At 45.5% G+C, this 17451-nt stretch overlaps 4 protein-coding genes across 5 annotated transcripts; 2 read left to right on the top strand and 2 right to left on the bottom strand.

The window, feature by feature from the left end:
• LOC8071636 (3-oxoacyl-[acyl-carrier-protein] synthase, mitochondrial) lies at nucleotides 1-4463 on the top strand. 2 transcript variants are annotated; one of them, XM_002453433.2, is made up of 13 exons: nucleotides 1-443; nucleotides 1066-1170; nucleotides 1253-1324; nucleotides 1607-1693; nucleotides 1777-1928; nucleotides 2251-2331; nucleotides 2426-2459; nucleotides 2849-2915; nucleotides 2991-3067; nucleotides 3189-3249; nucleotides 3510-3592; nucleotides 3684-3755; nucleotides 3857-4463. In XM_002453433.2, the coding sequence occupies exons 1-13, from the start codon at nucleotides 105-107 to the stop codon at nucleotides 4019-4021; spliced, it is 1395 nt and encodes a 464-aa protein (XP_002453478.1). In that variant the 5' UTR covers nucleotides 1-104; the 3' UTR covers nucleotides 4022-4463. The 2 variants fall into 2 exon arrangements, with proteins under 2 accessions (XP_002453478.1, XP_021314054.1); XM_021458379.1 differs by having other exon boundaries at nucleotides 165-443; nucleotides 1109-1170.
• On the top strand, nucleotides 5890-9808 carry LOC110434603 (fumarylacetoacetase). Its single transcript, XM_021458952.1, has 14 exons — nucleotides 5890-6286; nucleotides 6515-6593; nucleotides 6810-6868; nucleotides 6965-7089; nucleotides 7649-7723; nucleotides 7841-7919; nucleotides 8155-8254; nucleotides 8343-8402; nucleotides 8586-8656; nucleotides 8796-8858; nucleotides 8957-9021; nucleotides 9168-9264; nucleotides 9348-9473; nucleotides 9569-9808. The coding sequence occupies exons 1-14, from the start codon at nucleotides 6050-6052 to the stop codon at nucleotides 9629-9631; spliced, it is 1299 nt and encodes a 432-aa protein (XP_021314627.1). The 5' UTR covers nucleotides 5890-6049; the 3' UTR covers nucleotides 9632-9808.
• On the bottom strand, nucleotides 9953-11767 carry LOC8071635 (exopolygalacturonase). The gene is made up of 2 exons (XM_002451677.2): nucleotides 11111-11767; nucleotides 9953-10911 (listed from the first exon to the last, which is right to left on the bottom strand). The coding sequence occupies exons 1-2, from the start codon at nucleotides 11750-11752 to the stop codon at nucleotides 10165-10167; spliced, it is 1389 nt and encodes a 462-aa protein (XP_002451722.1). The 5' UTR covers nucleotides 11753-11767; the 3' UTR covers nucleotides 9953-10164.
• Nucleotides 12030-17451, bottom strand: LOC8082897 (probable copper-transporting ATPase HMA5). The gene is made up of 9 exons (XM_002451676.2): nucleotides 17064-17451; nucleotides 16318-16582; nucleotides 15206-15951; nucleotides 14640-15111; nucleotides 14390-14557; nucleotides 13690-13944; nucleotides 13429-13551; nucleotides 12838-13323; nucleotides 12030-12742 (listed from the first exon to the last, which is right to left on the bottom strand). Exons 2-9 carry the CDS (start codon nucleotides 16567-16569, stop codon nucleotides 12320-12322), a joined length of 2925 nt encoding a protein of 974 aa, XP_002451721.1. The 5' UTR covers nucleotides 16570-16582; nucleotides 17064-17451; the 3' UTR covers nucleotides 12030-12319.

Here is a 17451-nt window from a genome sequence, read left to right as displayed (position 1 = left end):
TTCGCAGGTCGTACTCGTCGCCTGCTGCTGCCCGCCTCCGCTCCGCCCGTCTCCCACAGCCACGCCGCCGTCCTCGAGCCGCGCTCGGCGCTCCCCGTCGCCTGATGAGCTGCCTCCGCCGCGCTCCCCGCCTCATCCGGGGCCTCTCTTCCTCCTCGGCGGCGGAGGCGGAGGGGAAGACGCTCCCGCCGCCGCGCCCCTCTGCTGGCCGCCGCGTGGTCGTGACGGGGCTGGGCGCCGTCACGCCGCTGGCGCGCGGCGTGGGCGCCACCTGGGACCGCCTCGTCGCGGGGAGATGCGCCGTCCGCTCGCTCGCCGCAGAGGACCTCCGACTTCCGGAGGAAGCAGCGGGGAGGACGCTCGAGCAGCTCCCGTCCAGGGTGGTCGCCGCCGTGCCGCGCGGGAAGGGCGAGGACGAGTTCGACGAGGACGCGTGGACCAAGGTCTAATGCTTTACTTCAGTTGTTGCTCACAGCATTGCGCCATTTGTGTGCTTACTTTGCAACTGGGAGTTTGAAAATCTTGCTCTAATTCTACACTATACTATACAAAGTTACCACAACATGGATTGTCATGGCACTACACCCATATTACTTCTAAATTCCATGCCAGTGGACAGGTATAATAGTCTCGAGCATGTATTATCATCAACATCAACAGAAGATAAATGTGTCAGTTTACATCTCACAATGTTATACGACGGAGTCCTCACTCCTCAGTATACTCCATTGCAAATAATCAATCCAAAAACTGGTATTGTTAGTTAGTTATATAATTACTTTTCACTGTCGTCCGTCATCACTGATGCTAGTGCTTACAAAGTTGGTTTGTGTTGCACCTCCCTTGGATTAGATATGTGCTTGCTTTAATAAACAGATCTCTATAGGAAAGATATGTCTTATCTGTTGGTTTTGTTCCATTGTGGCTTCTCTATAATCCAATTGGAAGTCCATTGTGCACTTCTCGAATGTTATTGCATGACTATAAGTGTGTAAATTCTGTGTTTATGTAGTCAAACTTCTTTTTTCATGTTCTTAAATCTTGATTGAACTTTCTTGTTTCCAGGATAAATCTATATCAGGATTTATATCCTATGCTCTGTGTGCAGCTGATGAGGCTTTAAGAGATGCAAATTGGTTGCCTTCCGAAGATGAGAAGAAGGAAAGAACGGTACCATCTGTCTTCTGTAGAAGCTCATTTTCATTTTCATATATGTGGTTTTGAGTTCCAGGTCTGATTAGTGCTGTATCAGGGAGTCTCTATTGGTGGAGGGATCGGAAGCATCTCAGATATTTTAGATGCGTCGCAAATGATCATCGAAAATGTTTGTATCCTTGCTCCTGCTTTCCAATTTGCTGTTAGCAGCATTCACTGTAGTCAGTAATTACTGTGGTAGTTCAATTTCAAATGATGGTTGCACATAATTAGATGTCTTGTTAGATGTCTTGTTTAGACAAGATGACCATAAGCAATCCCATACTTATATGGTTTATCTCATTGCCATGCTTTGTTTGGCTTTCAGTTACACACATGCCTTGCAGCATAAATGATTATATTCTAGTTAATTCCAATGCTGAAATGTAAAGTTTGTTTTTTCTTTGATCAGCGTTTACGTCGCCTCAGCCCATACTTCATCCCCAAGATTTTGATCAACATGGCATCAGGTCATATCAGCATGAGATATGGTTTCCAGGTGAACTTCCTTGTTGCCATTTGGAATAACTAAGGTTTTTCATTAAATGGATGTTAATAGTAGTAGTTATGCTTCTAACTTAGGGTCCAAACCATGCTGCTGTGACAGCTTGTGCCACTGGTGCTCACTCTATTGGCGATGCTACTAGGATGATCCAATTTGGAGATGCTGATGTGATGGTGGCTGGTGGAACTGAGTCCAGTATTGATGCTTTGTCTATAGCTGGATTTTCTAGGCAAGTATGTTCTCAAATATTTTGTTTTGTCTGTATTCCAAAATAGTACTGTACTGTATGTGCTTTCCTATTGGTAATTGGAAAATGGCCTGAATTACTAAGGCTATTAGCAGACGCTGCTGAGTGTGAGGGTTGTAGTAAGCAATAGAAACCCCACTTTTGCATCCACTAACAGTCACTCGTAAAATATATATGCAAAATTGCAAAATTTATCTGCATGTTTTGGCTTCTTCCCACTGTTGCTGATCGATATGTAGTTTTCCCCCTTATTAGTGTCACCAGCCAATACCTTATTCCATTTTCCATGTTTTCTGTTTTGCAGGCTAAGGGCATTGTCTACAAAATATAATTCGTCTCCACTTTCAGCTTCAAGACCTTTTGATTGCGGTAGAGATGGATTTGTGTATGTCATGCCACTATTAGATTGTGTGTCTATTTTAATGTTCTGCTTATTCTTTTCACCATGCTCTTACCTTTTGTTCTAAACTGATCAATAGGATTGGTGAGGGCTGTGGGGTCATGGTTTTGGAGGTGAGTGGTTTGAGCTTTGTTTAAACCAATCATTACTTCCAGTAACACACAAGACAGTGGCCTTGTTTAGTTCACCCCAAAAAGCAAAAAGTTTTCAAGATTCCCCGTCACATCGAATCTTGTGGCACATGCATGAAGCATTAAATATAGACGAAAGCAAAAACTAATTACACAGTTGAGCTGGAAATCGCGAGACGAATCTTTTGATCCTAGTTAGTCCATAATTGGATAATATTTGTCACAAACAAACGAAAGTGCTACAGTACCGAAATCCGAAATCTTTTCGGAACTAAACAAGGCCAGTATTGGAGAGTAATGCCTGTCTTTTCTTGACATTTCCATGCTCTGCTCATTTTGCATGTATTGAAAATTGCTTACTTATTCCACAGGCACTTGATCATGCAAAGGAACGGGGTGCAAAAATTTATGCTGAAGTTCGAGGCTACGGAATGTCTGGTACCCTGTTATTCCTCAATGAAGATTGTTTCTGTCATCTATATGTATCAGATTATGAAGCTCAGTTTGTTCCAGGTGATGCACATCACATAACTCAGCCACAAAATGGTGGTAGAGGTGCTATCTTAGCCATAAAGCGGGCTTTGGATCAGGTGCAAAGTCCTATGCGCCTTTGTTGTTTTATGCTGCATATTTTAGTTGTTCTTTTTTTTGTAAAAGAAATTAGGAACAGTATGACTGTTTCTTTAATTTGTGTTCCGATCTTCTTTCCAGTCAGGTCTTCATGCAAATGAAATTGATTATGTGAATGCGCATGCCACGTCAACTCCTCTTGGTAAGCACTCACAGTCACAGGCCGAAGACATTCAGATTAGTATCGGCTTAGCTATAACTTTTTTGTTATATTTCTGGGATAAATTCTCTTTCTGATAGCAAGCTTTATGGAACTAATTTCTGTTGGAACCACAATTAGGCTAATGTACACAACTTTTGTTTGTTCTGTTATTTTCAGATAACTTCCTTTTCCAATTCTGAGCTAAAAATGGAGCAACTATAAATGAATTGACACTTAATTTGGATTTGACCCACAATTAGGTGATGCTGTGGAGGCGAGCGCGATCAAATCTGTCTTTGGCGACCACGCAGCATCTGGTGGTCTCGCATTATCCTCAACAAAGGTAGCCTAAAACGCCAAAGTGATATCAAAACTTGGTTCCCCTTTTTGTGTTTTCCTTCTCCCAGTCCATTCCAACGCACAACTTTGTCCAGGGAGCAATTGGTCATCTGCTAGGGGCTGCCGGATCGGTGGAAGCAATCTTCACTGTGCTAGCAATTCACCACGTATGTTGTCTACCATCTCTTGGTTATGAGCAGCAGCTCAATTTGTACCAAAAGAGAAAACACTCATGTGCTCAACTCACACCACCATCTGCTGTTTTCAGGGAGTTGCGCCGCCCACGCTTAACCTAGAGCAGCCAGACCCGCTGTTCGAGGGGGCGTTCACGCCACTATCTGCGCCCAAGAAGGCGCTGATACGAGCAGCCATCTCCAACTCTTTCGGGTTTGGTGGAACTAACACGTCGCTGCTGTTCTCCTGCCCGCCCTAGTTTTAACGGCACTCTACCATCTGCTCGGCTCCTCGCTGGAAGTGAAGAGGCGTACCGGAATATTCAGATATGTTCCGGAGTAAACATCGGAAGGCACCACCCGCGTTTGGCTGAAGTTGAGGAGGCTTCAGGGCTCTGATGCCCAACATTCTGTTTCCTTCGCTTGCTCATGCGTTTGCTTCGGCTGCCGTGCAAACCGTTTACTGCTACAAACCTGAGGAAACCAAAATCGGTTAAACGGTTCTTCGCAAGTTTTTGTTTCAGCAAGTGTCAATTAAACTGAACATAAACTTGCTCTGCTTTGGAGAAAGCTGTTCAAGGTATAGCTATATTTGGGTACTTGGGTTCGTGTTCGTGTATGCATGGCCCCATGGGTCTTCTAGAGTGCCGTATTCAGCTTGAGCTAAGAACAAATTTACCAGCCCACCAAGGCACAAACTCATTGCTCTCTCCGGTTTTGATTCAGCTTTTAGACCAAAAAAGAGAGATGGCTTCTGGAATTTCTTTTTTTTTCAAAATTACTTTTTCTGCCAATGCAAAACGAGTGGACAGCTCTGTTTTTCTTTTGGAAAAAAAAACGCGAGTACTGACTTTTTAAATTTTATTTTTGAACATAGAGTTACATGAGTTTGACTCTGCCTTGCAGTCGACAGAGCGCTCGCTACCGACGAAAGCTGAGCGCCTACGGCTTTAGACGGTTGACAGGCTGAACCGCTAACCGCATCGTAAACTTATGCGTTCAAAGATAAACCGTATTAGCTAGTCAGCTACTCTAGTAAATAATAATACTACTATTACAGTTAGTCTCAATGCATGTTTTATTAGAGTATCATGTATATTTAATAGAGTGTCATATCAGTAAAATTGCTGACTTGGTAAGATCATTAAATGAGGGAGTTTCATCAGATAAGAGAGAAGTTTCATCCTCATAAAACTCATCTGACTCAGTTACCTATTTTATAGTTTTGGTAACTGTGTTATAAAACTGTACATCGAGACTAACTTACTAGCAAATATACCTCTTCTCTCCTATTCCAAGAGGCATTAAAGTCGAACGAAAATCCTATAGGACGTGTGTTTGGTACTCCACGCGTATTCAAATGAACAACATGTATAGGTTGGAACTAATTGTTGTAGAGATTAGTTAATTTTCTATATCATCCACTAATAACACGCGTAGATTAAAATAAATACGAGCAAACAAGTGTACTAACTTGTTGTGATCCTGGATTCCCCATGTGCAATATTTCTGAACTTCATTCAATCTATCCACATCATTGTTTATCTTTAAGCTACTATTTTATTTTATACTATATATCATATAATAAGAGCATGCATCAAATACGATGTGATCTCTAATACGACATCGTGATTACTTATTAGCAATAACAATACATATCTAATAAATAAATATATAAAAAGTTTCCGTATATTTACAATGTACTCTCTCCATTCCAAATTGTAAGTCATTTCAACAATTTTTGGAGAGTCAAAACATTTTCACGTTTGACCAAAATTATAGAGAGAAATACTAAGATTTGTAACGTAAAGTGAGTATACTATGAAAATATAATTAAAAAAGAATCTAATGATATTTAGTTGGTATCATAATAATTATTATTTTATCATATAAATTTGGTCAAACTTAGAAAAGTTTGACTCTCTAAAATTCTTGGAATCACTTATAATTTGGGATGGAGGGAGTACATGTTTGACTCCGATAAAACTCGCTTGACAGACGGGTAGATTCAGAACCGTATACTGCATTATATTTCCAAACAAGTAAAGTAGGAAACCAAACCAGCAGTGCCCCGCCACATCTGTCTATTTATACAAACGGCTGGCCGGGGGGAGTCTGCTGCCTCTGCGAGTCTTCTCTTCACGGCGGGCGGGTTGTTGTGGCCTGTGGCTGCTGTGGTGTGGTGTGGGTAGGCAGCACGAGACGATCGAGAGTTCGACTAGTCGTCGAGACCACCAACAAACCAAACACCACAACACAACACGACTCGAGCGAGGGACGGAGGAGCAATGGCGGAGCCGAGCCAGCAGCTGCTGCGGTCGTTCGTGGAGGTGCCGGCGGGCTCGCACTTCCCCATCCAGAACCTGCCCTTCGGGGTCTTCCGCCGCCAGGGGTCGGCTCAGGCGCAGGCGCAGGCGCCGCGCCCCGCCGTGGCCATCGGGGACTTCGCGCTCGACCTCGCCGCCGTCGCCGACGCGGGGCTCTTCGACGGGCCCGTGCTCTCCGGCTCCCCGTGCTTTCACCAGGTGCCTGCTCTGCCCGTCAACGCTTTGATTTGATTTTATTTGATTTGATTGCTCCAGTCATGGATGGATGGATGGTGTGAGCTTGATTTTAGCTACGTACGCCGAGTGGGTTTGGTGGTGTCAGGGTGGAAATAGTTAATTGAGGATTTGATGAGGTAACTGGTCTGGTAGTGGATTAGTATCGAGTAGAAAAATAATTGGTGTCCTTGGTGCTGTGCGCGCGCGCAGGAGACGCTCAACATGTTCTTGGGGATGGGCCGCCCGGCGTGGAGGGAGGCTCGCGCCACGCTACAGAAAATTCTCTCAGGTTCGTTGTTCTTCTTCTGCTCCTTTTATTTACCCACTTTGCCGTTTAGACTTTTTCTTTACTGACCACACAATTAGTATGCAGTTTGCAAAGTGTCAGAAAAAGAAAAACCAAGTGCCATTGTTTGTTCATAGCAGCAGTCGATGTTGATGGCATGTATACAGTTTCAGCACGGAACTAGCTAGTCCTCACCTTGCTTTCCTTGTTGCTTTGCAGCTGACGAGCCAGTCTTGCGTGACAACGAGGCCCTGAGGAACAAGTGTCTGGTACCAATGGTGAGCTTCTTCAGTCCGCCTTAATCGTCTCTTCTGAGGCTTAGTTAATAACAAAAGGATTGTTGACCAAACCATCGCCAATGCTTGGTAATGCAGAGTGATATCGAGATGGTTCTACCAATCACGGTTGGAGGTTACACAGACTTCTTTTGTTCTGTGCACCATGCAAGGAACTGCGGATTCATCTTCCGAGGGCCGCAGACTCCAGTCATGCCAAATTGGTAATGTGTTTTCTCTGATAATGTGCTTTTTTGGCATTTGGAGGGAAACAAAAGCAGTATGTTAATCAGTTGATATCAGACCCTGTCCTGTGAATATTCTTGCTAAGTTGTTAGGGATCATGCAGTTGCTCTTTTTACTGATAATGAGACTGAAGTGTGAACATCCGTAGCACTGGTTGTTATGTTACTATGTTCAATCTTCGTGGTTATTATTAAGGCCTTGTTTAGTTGGCAAAAATTTTCATTTTTGGCAACTGTAGCACTTTCGTTTTTATTTGACAAACATTGTCCAAACAAAGAGTAACTAGGCTCAAAAGATTCATCTCACAAATTACAGGTAAACTGTGCAATTAGTTTTTATTTTCATCTATATTTAATGCTCCATGCATGCGACCAAAGATTCGATGTGATAGGGAATCTTGAAAATTTTTGCGAACTAAACAAGGCCTAAATTTCTTGATGCTTTGCTGCATGTCATTATTTACTCTACTTTTATTTTCATCACTTCATTGATGTGACCCAATTGTAACTACTTACAATGTATATTTTGTCAATTCAGGTTTTATCTTCCAATAGGATACAATGGACGAGCATCATCTATAGTTGTGTCTGGAACCGATGTCATTAGACCCAGGTGTGCATCCCAAAATACTGGCTAAAAAGAGTCTTAACTGTTGTTTCAAGCTTGACACCTCTATTTGTGCGCCTTCTGTTGCTCTTTTGTTGAATTATTTCTCTGTTTTTTATATAGAGGACAAGGACATCCAACAGGAAACTCTTCTGCTCCTTATTTTGGCCCCTCTCAGAAGCTTGATTTTGAACTTGAGATGGTTAGCTTCTTACTAACCCTAGTACTAACTCTCTCTTGTGGCTGTAATTGGCCTATCTACCTAATTAAGCTGTCAAGTCACTTTCAGCAAAAAAAAATTCTCTTGCACATTTTTAGTTGTTATTGGTATATGATTATCAAATATAGGACTAGTATAGGTAATGTGTGCTTTGCTTCAGTGATGATTTTCTTTTCACTTAATTATATCATAATGTGTGTTGGCTTGTTGCTTTCAGGCTGCCATTGTTGGTCCGGGGAATGAATTAGGCAAACCTATTGATATTAATGACGCTGAAGAACATATTTTTGGCCTAACTTTGATGAATGATTGGAGTGGTATTCTATTCTTTTCAATTTTATCTGTTTACTGTTGTTAACATGCATGATGTCATTATACTGAGTTGCATTGCATGTAATATGACAGCCAGAGATATCCAGGCTTGGGAGACTATACCTCTTGGACCTTTCCTTGGGAAAAGCTTCAGTAAGACACTCGATACCTTAATGAAACTTTATGTTTTCTGAACAAATATTAAGTTAGGCTTTATAAATAAAAAGTTAGCAGTCCTGCAAGCTTAACATATGTGCTTCCATCGTTTTCCCTTTTTGGCTCCATAATATTTCGATTGTATCCTGAAAATTTACTGTGTCTCTACAATTTATCTAGGTACCACCATATCACCATGGATTGTTACTCTAGATGCTTTGAAGCCTTTCATGTGTGATGCTCCTAAGCAGGTGAGCAAATAGTGTCTTTAAGATTTGTCGTTGGAATAACCAATACTGCTAAGATAACACTGACCAATTGAGTTATTTTTCCTAGTCAGCATTTTATGGAACTTCAGTCCATGGAGACCTAATTCTCTTTGCATTACAGGAACCCGAGCCTTTACCGTACCTAGCTGAAAAGAACCACATAAACTATGACATTCCTCTTGAAGTATGGCATTGTTATTCTGCAGCTTCTTCTTCACTATTTTTTTTTATGTCAAAAAGAGAGCTAATCTAAGTGGGGCACCCTTTTTTTCCTTTTGAAAGGTCTGGGTTAAGCCCAAAGGTCAAAATGATGCATCAGTTGTCACAAAAACTAATTTCAAGCATCTGTAAGTACACTGCTTATTCGGGGTTTTTTTTTTCACTTTAAATGCTCACGTGTTTTATTTGGATGCAACCCATCAACCATACTGCATATGTTTTTTTTTTGCCATAGCACATAACATTGGCACATTCTTGCAACCGATTTCCACAGGTATTGGACGGTGACGCAGCAGCTAACACACCACACTATCAATGGATGCAACATGAGTCCGGGGGATATATTTGCAACTGGCACACTCAGTGGACCTGTATGGAATAAACACTGCATCTTTTATCATCATGTAGGTTGCCTATCCGTATGAATCTTGTTTTGACACACATGATGTTTCAGGAACCAGAGTCCCTCGGATGTCTGCTGGAGCTAACATGGAACGGGCAGAATGAGATACCGGTGGGGAATTCAACCCGCAAGTATCTAGAAGACGGGGATGAGGTCATCTTGACAGGATGCTGCAAGGTATTGTGAATTCGTCTTCCCTGATCAACTCAAATCTATCTAGGCCTCCATGGCGATGCCGGGCTGTATCTTGATTCCATCTGCTGGTTCCTCAGGGTGAAGGCTACAACGTTGGTTTTGGAACCTGCACCGGGAAGGTTCTGCCGGCACTTCCCTGAGCCAACACCGTCTTCGCATCAGTTCTCCAGAGTCTCAACAATCAAAAAGAGTTCCTTCCGATATCTAGCAAGCTGCTATGTAACTGAACAATACGGGTTGTTTTCCTGCACTGTTGAAGATGAGGAGACTGATACTCTGTTGTGCAATAAAATTGGTTCATCATTTTACACATTTTCCCTCTCTCTACTAATATTCGTGTTATTAAACTTGTACTACATTACATTGCAATGTCCTCTGACAAGAAATTTAGAAATGTCACGCGGATTGTGAAACAGAGAGCATATCATCGAGCGGGATTGTGATTTGTGAAACAGAGAGCATATCATTGAGCGTGAATGTATATATGGAACGGAATTATACAGACACATACACACTACTAGTAGAATAAGCAAGTTCGTAGATTGTCAGGCGCCTAATAATAATAATAGCATTGGTTGGTTAATTTTGTGATAGGAAAAAACAAAAACAAAAACAAAAACAAAGCAGCGGATATGTGATATATATGCATGCGTGTTGGTTGTGGTTCAGAACTTCAGATGCACGCGAGCTCCTTTGACAAGCCGAAGGACTTGCCGACGGCGTTCTTGCAGACGGCCATGGTCTTGTTGTTGGACTTGTTGTACTTGATGTCGACGTTGTGGAGCTGCACGCCCTGGCATGGCAGGTTGTCGGCGCAGTTGAGCGTGATGGCCTCGGGCGTGTTGGAGGTGCCGTGGATGTTCTTGAAGACGACGTCGGTGACGGCCACCTTGGACGCGCCGGACCTGACGCAGATGTTGTTCGGGCAGTACTTCTGGTCGATGATGATCGGGTACGAGACGTTGTCCATGGTCACGTCCTCGTACACGAACTTGGTGACCTTGGGCGACGACTTGGAGTCCTCGTACGACTTGATGCGCAGGCCGTTGGTGGTGCCCACCAGCGTGCAACCTTTCACCTTCACGTCCTCCACGTCCTTCTCGTCCTTGTACCTCCCCAGGCTCCCGACGCTGATGCCGTGGCCGGGGCCGCACTTGACGCCGTCGATCCGGATCGTCTTGCTGCCGGGCCCGATGGAGATGCAGTCGTCGCCGACGCCGATGGTGGTGCCGCTGATGGTCACGTTCTCAGAGTCCCCCATGTGGATTCCGTCCGTGTTGGGGCTGTTCCCCGGGGCCTTCACCGTCACCTTGTCGATCAACACGTTCTTGCTCGCGAAGATGTTGAGGTGGAAGAACTTGCTGTTGGCCAGCGTGATGCCCCTGATCTGGGCGTTCGTCACAAAGTCCAGCACCAAGCTCTGTCGTCATCGTCGCCGCCGCCGCCGTCGTCGTCCATTCATTGCAGCATCCATTTTTTTCGCCATTTTAATTTTTTTGCAATTGCATGCATGCATGGCATTTCAATCAATCAGTAGTTCAGTACATACATTTGAGAGAGAGAGAGAGAGAGAGAGAGAGAGAGATGGAGAGAGAGAACAGGATGAGCAGAGCACATACATTGGGGAGGACCTTGCAGTTGTAGGAATGCTGGCAGTCGTTCTTGTTCCACACCAGGGAGCCCTGCCCGTCGATGGTGCCGTGGCCATTGATGGACAGGTTGTCGACGTTCTCGATCTCGATCCAGTTGCGCTTGTACGCGTTGAGGTCGCCGGTGCCGAGCAGGTTGCCGTCGAGGCGGATGATGATGGAGGACTTGCAGGGGCCCTTGAGCTCCAGCCCGCCCGTCAGGTAGTTGCCCGGCGGGATGACGATCTTCTGCACCCCGGTCGCGTCGCACGCGTTCTTCCACGCCTTGAGGATCATCGGGGTGCTGTCCGACTTGCCGTCGCCCTTGGCGCCCAGCTGCGCGATGTCCAGCGGGCCCGCGGGCATCGACGCCGCGCCTCCCGCCACCGCCACCGCCGGCGCGCCCGCGGCGGGCGACGCCACCGCCGCGAACACCAGCAGAGCGGACACGGCCGCCGCCTTCATCGCCACGACGTCGTTGCTGATGAACGCCATCGGTGTATGTATCTCGTGCTGGGGTCCGGGGATCGGATGGAGGCTGCGTGCCGGTGCCCGTGCCCTGAGAGAGGCGGTGCGCTCCAGCACATATATACACGGCGGCGACGGCGAGGGGGTGTTGGGGACGATGGCCATGCGTGCATGGCGCGCGCTGGCGGGACGTTGGTGTCCTCTGCTTTCTTTAGGGGGGGTTCCATTTTCGTCAGCTGGTTGCCCGTTGAACTCTCTCCGATTCCAGCGACACACCTTGCGGTGCGCGCGGCAGGTTAACGATTACCAGCCTGCTCTACTGTTCTGTTCGGGTCTGTTCCAGCACGTGAATTGTCCGGTGCAAATGAAGTCCGATTCGTGCCTTATTATTAGAGTATATATGGTACCGTGGATTAAGAATATAGCCTCATGGATGCATGCATACCAACAATGAAACACTAACCCCATCATTTAACTGTATAGCATATAAGCCTTGTCTTGAATTTTATTGCACAATCAATCGGCGAACTCTTCCAAAACGTGAAAACAATAGCCCAAAAACTAATTGCTGTACACGAATCGATCTGGTGAGCCGCCGCAGCTGCAAACAAAGCGTTTGCAATAAGCAATGCCTCTTTGATCACCCGGTATGCCAGTGCTGGCTCGGCACGCGTCAGTGACGCCAGCAAGCTCTTGTTAGTACATCGAGATCGAGGGATCAGTCCTCACTCCTCACACCAAATCCGAGCCGTCCTCGGGCCTGGGCGCGTCTTCGACGTGCAGCGGTTTCTTGTAGAGCTGCAGGAGCAGGGAGGAGCAGACGACGCTCACCGACGAGGCAGCCATGCATGCCCCGGCGAGCCAGGGGGGCAGCCGGATGCCCGTGAACGGGAACAGGACGCCGGCGGCGATCGGCATGCCCAGGACGTTGTAGCCCAGGGCCCACACGTAGTTCAGCCGGATCCTGGAGAGGGTCTTGCGCGAGAGATCGATCGCCGTGATCACGTCCTCAAGGCTGCTCTTCATCAGAACGATGTCAGCGGCCTCAATGGCCACATCTGTGCCGGCACCGATCGCCATGCCAACGTCCGCTGCTGCCAATGCTGGGGAATCGTTTACCCCATCACCAACCATTGCCACCGTCAACCCTTGCATCTATAAAGAAAAATGTAAGCAAGATTACTACTAGTCCGTGGTGCAACATCAGAATCAATCCTGAGTTCCTGACAGAGAAGGACAATAGATTGTACCTGCAAGTCTTTGATCTTTTCAGCTTTTCCCACAGGATCAATCTCGGCAAACACCTGGCTGATCCCGACTTCCTTTGCAATTGATTTTGCCGTAGCCCAATTATCGCCTGTCACCATGATACTGGAGATGTCCATTGACTTAAGGTAAGAAATGACTTGGCCTGCCTCAGGTTTCAGAGGATCCGAAACAGCAAGAGCCCCGCAGATAATCTTATCGATAGCAACAAGTACACAGGTCCTAGCAAGCTCTTCCGTTTCGGACATGTACGCCTCCACCTCAGGGCTCAATGGAACTTCAAATTCCTGCATCAGCCTTTTATTTCCAACCAAGACCAGCCTTCCTTCAACTTGGGCACTGACACCTGCTCCTGGATGCACCTCAAAGTCCCTCGATTCCATCATGTGATCACTGTGAGCTCCATATTGCTCCTTGAGCTTCTTTGTGTGCTCAACGATAGCTTTTGATAGAGGATGCTCGCTGTTTGCCTGACCAAGATAGAAAAGCATTAGAGAGTAGAGAGAAGTCATCGGAGAATTCACTGTTCAGCATAGCATTTGTGCAGGAAAATGTCTTGTAGTTAAGAAACCAACCTCAGCACCAGCAGCCAGATCACAGAGTTCTAGAAGCGGTATCTTTGAGAAGATCTTTGTTTGAACGACAGAAGGTTTACCAACCGTCAGCGTTCCAGTTTTATCAAATATGATAGCCTTAATCTGCAAAAGGATAGATGAAAAAAAGAGACATTAGTTCAGTATGCCAATTTGAACAGCGGAGTTCACAAGCACATTTTTTTCCAAAGGAACTGCACTTGTGCCACTAAAATCTTCGGCAAAAGAAATTGTGTCATTTACCTTATGAGCTTTCTCAAGTGCATTTCCACCCTTAATGAGAACACCTTGAGAAGCACCTTTTCCAGTGGCAACCATAACAGCAGTTGGTGTAGCAAGTCCCAAAGCGCATGGGCATGCAACAACTAGGACAGAAATTCCAAACTGCAGAGCAAGCTCAAAACTATCCATGGCCTTTGGGATCCATTGTTGGGGTAAGAGGTGCAATTGCCCAGGTATGAACCAGCCAAGCCATGTAAGAAATGCAACCACCACCACCTTGAAATGAGAAGGAAAGATGTGAGGAATAAAAGAACTTATATAAAGAGTCTCACAGCAGGCATATGTCAGAACATCTGCATGTTTGGAGCAGATGTCTTCCTATAACTAACCCATTACTCAGTACTCACTGCTGAGAACTGGTCAAATAAAGAGCAGGAATGAACCGGCTCATTAACTGAATAGGGAAAAAGTCCACCAGTTTACAAAATGAAATGAATGTGTTATGCTTCTAGACAGTTTTGAGATGAACTCTGACCAAGTATCCATCACCTACTCATATTTATCATGTTCAGAACTTCAACATAATAAATTCATTGTGGTGATCCAGTTATAAAACACTGGGCAGGTAGGATGATCTGGTCATGTTCCAATTTTGAATTAGAAAAAACAGTCCATGCATAATAGGGCAAAAAGTTGCAAAAGAAAGCAACAGGCAACTTACAGTTGGAACAAAAAAACGTGAAATCTTGTCTGCTAACTTCTGCACTGGAGCTCTTGCAAGTTGAGCAGCTTCAACCAACTGAACTATTTGCGACAAAGCTGTTTCCGACCCAACATGAGTGGCCTTAACAATTATGCAACCGTTATCATTTACAGTGCCCCCAATAACCTGTTACAGAACAAATTGAATCATCAGAACAAATAGTATAGTATTATACACAATACCCCCAAAAAAATGCAATGAATTTTACCCTGTCGCCTGGTTTCTTTGAAATAGGCCTTGCTTCCCCAGTTATCATACTTTCATTGACATGGCTTTGACCTTTGATGACAACGCCATCAACAGGAACTTTGGTGCCAGGCACAATCTTGATGACATCATTTCTCTGAAGTAACTGAGTGCTGATCTCTGTTTCTGAAATGGCATTTCCGTCCTTGTCAAAAGTAAGAAGACAAGCTGTTTCTGGTGCAAGCTCTGTCAATTTCGACAACGCATCTGATGTCTTTCCCTTTGCCATTACCTCCAGATATTTTCCCAGTAATATAAAAGATATCAGCATAGCACTAGTTTCAAAAAAGTCCTGGCCTTCAAATGAGTCTGATGTAATTGCTTTCAGAACAATATACACAGAATAGAAGTAGGCAGCATTTGTTCCCAAAGCAACCAGCACATCCATGTTTGAGTATCCTCGTTTGAGTGCATGATAGGCTCCAACATAAAATCTGCAGGTAAAATAAATCATAGGAAATTACAAGGTGCAATGAAATATAGGAATCGATAAACCAGTAATAGTTGCTGGAGACTTCCAGGGTGTACCTCCAACCAACAATAAACTGAACTGGGGAACATAGCAACCACCGTAGTAGCATGCCTATTGTCATGTTATTGCAGATTCTGTACATCAACCAGTCCCCGAAAGGAGAAAGCATAGGAAGAACCATGGAGAACAGGAACACAGGAACCGAAAACAAGCAGCTCCAGAGAAATTGGTTCCTGTAATTCCTAATTTCATGATTGCGCTCTGCTTCTCTTTGCTTTGGTGGTGAGTGCAAGGTAGCAGTAAAGCATTTAGGGGGCTGTGCAGCATTCTGAATGCACTGAATAAGTAATCTTGGACCAGTGATATCTGGATCATATGCAACTTTTATCGTCTGCTCAACAGTGTCCCATTCAACATTGTTCACCCCTTCCGCAGCTTCCAGTACAGACTGAACGAGTTTGGTGTCTTCTGGAGAATTCACACCCTCAAGCTTTAGATGCACTTTGTTCACATCGTCCCCAGAACTAATGGGATCAGCCCCAAATCCAGCATCTTCAACAGCTTCAATTATAAGATCACGACTAGTGACATTTGGATCGTAGTGCACCTTAGCTTCCTCTAGAGCAAGACCCACTGCAGCTTTTTTAACTCCAGGTACCATTTGAAGTGCCCGTTCAACAGATTCAGAACAGCTTGTACAAGCCATTCCTTTTATCCGAAGTCTGCACACAGCAATTTCTTGTTCTTGAAGTTCATCAACCTCAAAGTTGAGGTCCTCAATAGCTTCTTTTATGGTTCTTGTCTGGGGAAATAAGAACCACAAGTTAACAACTGAGAAAATATGGAAAATAATACCTAATGTGTACTGTCACAACTTCATGGTATTAATAAACTACACACGGATAGGAAATTACTACAGCACAAATAGGCAGGTAAAAGCTCTTTATCTATATGCGTCACCAATTCATTTTGTGAACCAAATTGCTAATAATCTTCCTGACATGGCGAACACAAATCTACAGATATTTATCGAGAGCTTCCTATGATTTAGCATCTTGTCATCACGAGATTGGCCCACACAGTTGAAAAAAAAAACTATTCATGCTATACTATTTTTTTTATAAAAAAAAGAACAATGATAGCAAGGCCATGGGCATGATAATCTTACATCAGTTTCCTCTGGTCTGTACTGAACCACGGCCTGGCCCTGAAGTGGGGAGACCTGGATGCTCTCCACCCCTTTCAAGCCGGCTACGACGGTCTCTATCGACACGGCACAGGAGGCGCAGGACATGCCCCGGACACTGAACATGACCTTCCTCGTCTTCCTCTCCTTCCTTGGAGACGCCCCGGCAGGAGAGGCGCTGGATGTTGCCGGCAGAAGCGGGTCCTTGAGGTGGCTCTCGCCATTCTGCTCCATGCCGGTCACTGGACTGAAACGCCAAAGATCAACTACTCGTTAGATGTCAGAAGCAGTAGCTGAACACAATCGCTGTTAATTTATTTACTAGTAGTAGCTCAGTAGCACTATTATCTATCTGCATTGCAAAACCCCCAATCATTGGGCAGTTAAAGTCGATGGTTAACGAATTGCTAGTAATTCAGGAATCATACTTGAGCCGCTGACGCTATCAGAGTCATCATGAAAATGGAACCACGACTGGCGCGCACACAAGTACATAACTGGTGGATTGAACGGCGTACGACAGTGGACACCACGACAGCGAGACTTCCCCTCATTTAATACTCAGATACAGAGGGGAAAAATACAGGAACTGAAATCGCAGCAGCTTCGTGCAGCAGACGGCATCAACCGTGCGTGGATCAATCGGCCAACGACTCCACGACCACGACTGGCGACGGGGGAAAAAAAAAACCAAACCAGAGAGAGAAGGTGGTGGAACAAACACAAACCTGTGATCAATCAATCAATCGAACCAGGAGCCCGCGGGCGGCGCGGCGGAAGCACACGAGCCGGCGCAGGCGAGAGCGCCCACCGACGACCGCGGCGAGAAGAAGCTCTCCTTCCCCCGCCTGCTGTAGGTAGCCTCCCTGCTCCCGCGGTGTCGGTGGTGGCGGCGCCTGCGCCGGGTGGTGGGGGGTTTTGAGTTGCACGACGAGGAGGAGGAGGCTGCCTTGGCGGGCGTAGCGGTAGACCAGACCGTCCGTCTATAAAAGAGGACGCGGAGCGGAGGGGGAGGGAGGGAGGGCGGCGTGAATCGGGGCGGTGGTGGTGCGGTGGACACAGGGTGGAGACGGCGAGGTCGCCTCTCGCTCGCCCTCCTCGCGTGCGGCGGTTTGA

This window comes from Sorghum bicolor, chromosome 4, assembly GCF_000003195.3.
Source record: "Sorghum bicolor cultivar BTx623 chromosome 4, Sorghum_bicolor_NCBIv3, whole genome shotgun sequence".
Taxonomy (NCBI): Eukaryota; Viridiplantae; Streptophyta; class Magnoliopsida; order Poales; family Poaceae; genus Sorghum; species Sorghum bicolor.
Note: the sequence above shows the minus strand (reverse complement) of the source record. Positions and strands in the feature narration are given on the sequence as shown.

Excerpts from the sequence above, each read along its gene's own strand:
- LOC8071636 (XM_002453433.2), top strand. The coding sequence starts at position 105 with ATGAGCTGCCTCCGCCGCGCTCCCCGCCTCATCCGGGGCCTCTCTTCC. Across the intron at positions 1,325-1,606 it reads CGCAAATGATCATCGAAAAT|CGTTTACGTCGCCTCAGCCC; the intron begins GTTTGTATCCTT and ends TTCTTTGATCAG. Across the intron at positions 2,460-2,848 it reads GTGGGGTCATGGTTTTGGAG|GCACTTGATCATGCAAAGGA; the intron begins GTGAGTGGTTTG and ends CTTATTCCACAG.
- LOC110434603 (XM_021458952.1), top strand. The coding sequence starts at position 6,050 with ATGGCGGAGCCGAGCCAGCAGCTGCTGCGGTCGTTCGTGGAGGTGCCG. Across the intron at positions 6,287-6,514 it reads GCTCCCCGTGCTTTCACCAG|GAGACGCTCAACATGTTCTT; the intron begins GTGCCTGCTCTG and ends GCGCGCGCGCAG. Across the intron at positions 9,022-9,167 it reads AAAACTAATTTCAAGCATCT|GTATTGGACGGTGACGCAGC; the intron begins GTAAGTACACTG and ends CGATTTCCACAG.
- LOC8071635 (XM_002451677.2), bottom strand. The coding sequence starts at position 11,752 with ATGGCCATCGTCCCCAACACCCCCTCGCCGTCGCCGCCGTGTATATAT. Across the intron at positions 10,912-11,110 it reads ACTGCAAGGTCCTCCCCAAT|AGCTTGGTGCTGGACTTTGT; the intron begins GTATGTGCTCTG and ends CGATGACGACAG.
- LOC8082897 (XM_002451676.2), bottom strand. The coding sequence starts at position 16,569 with ATGGAGCAGAATGGCGAGAGCCACCTCAAGGACCCGCTTCTGCCGGCA. Across the intron at positions 13,552-13,689 it reads CACTTGAGAAAGCTCATAAG|ATTAAGGCTATCATATTTGA; the intron begins GTAAATGACACA and ends ATCCTTTTGCAG. Across the intron at positions 13,324-13,428 it reads ATCTGGCTGCTGGTGCTGAG|GCAAACAGCGAGCATCCTCT; the intron begins GTTGGTTTCTTA and ends TATCTTGGTCAG.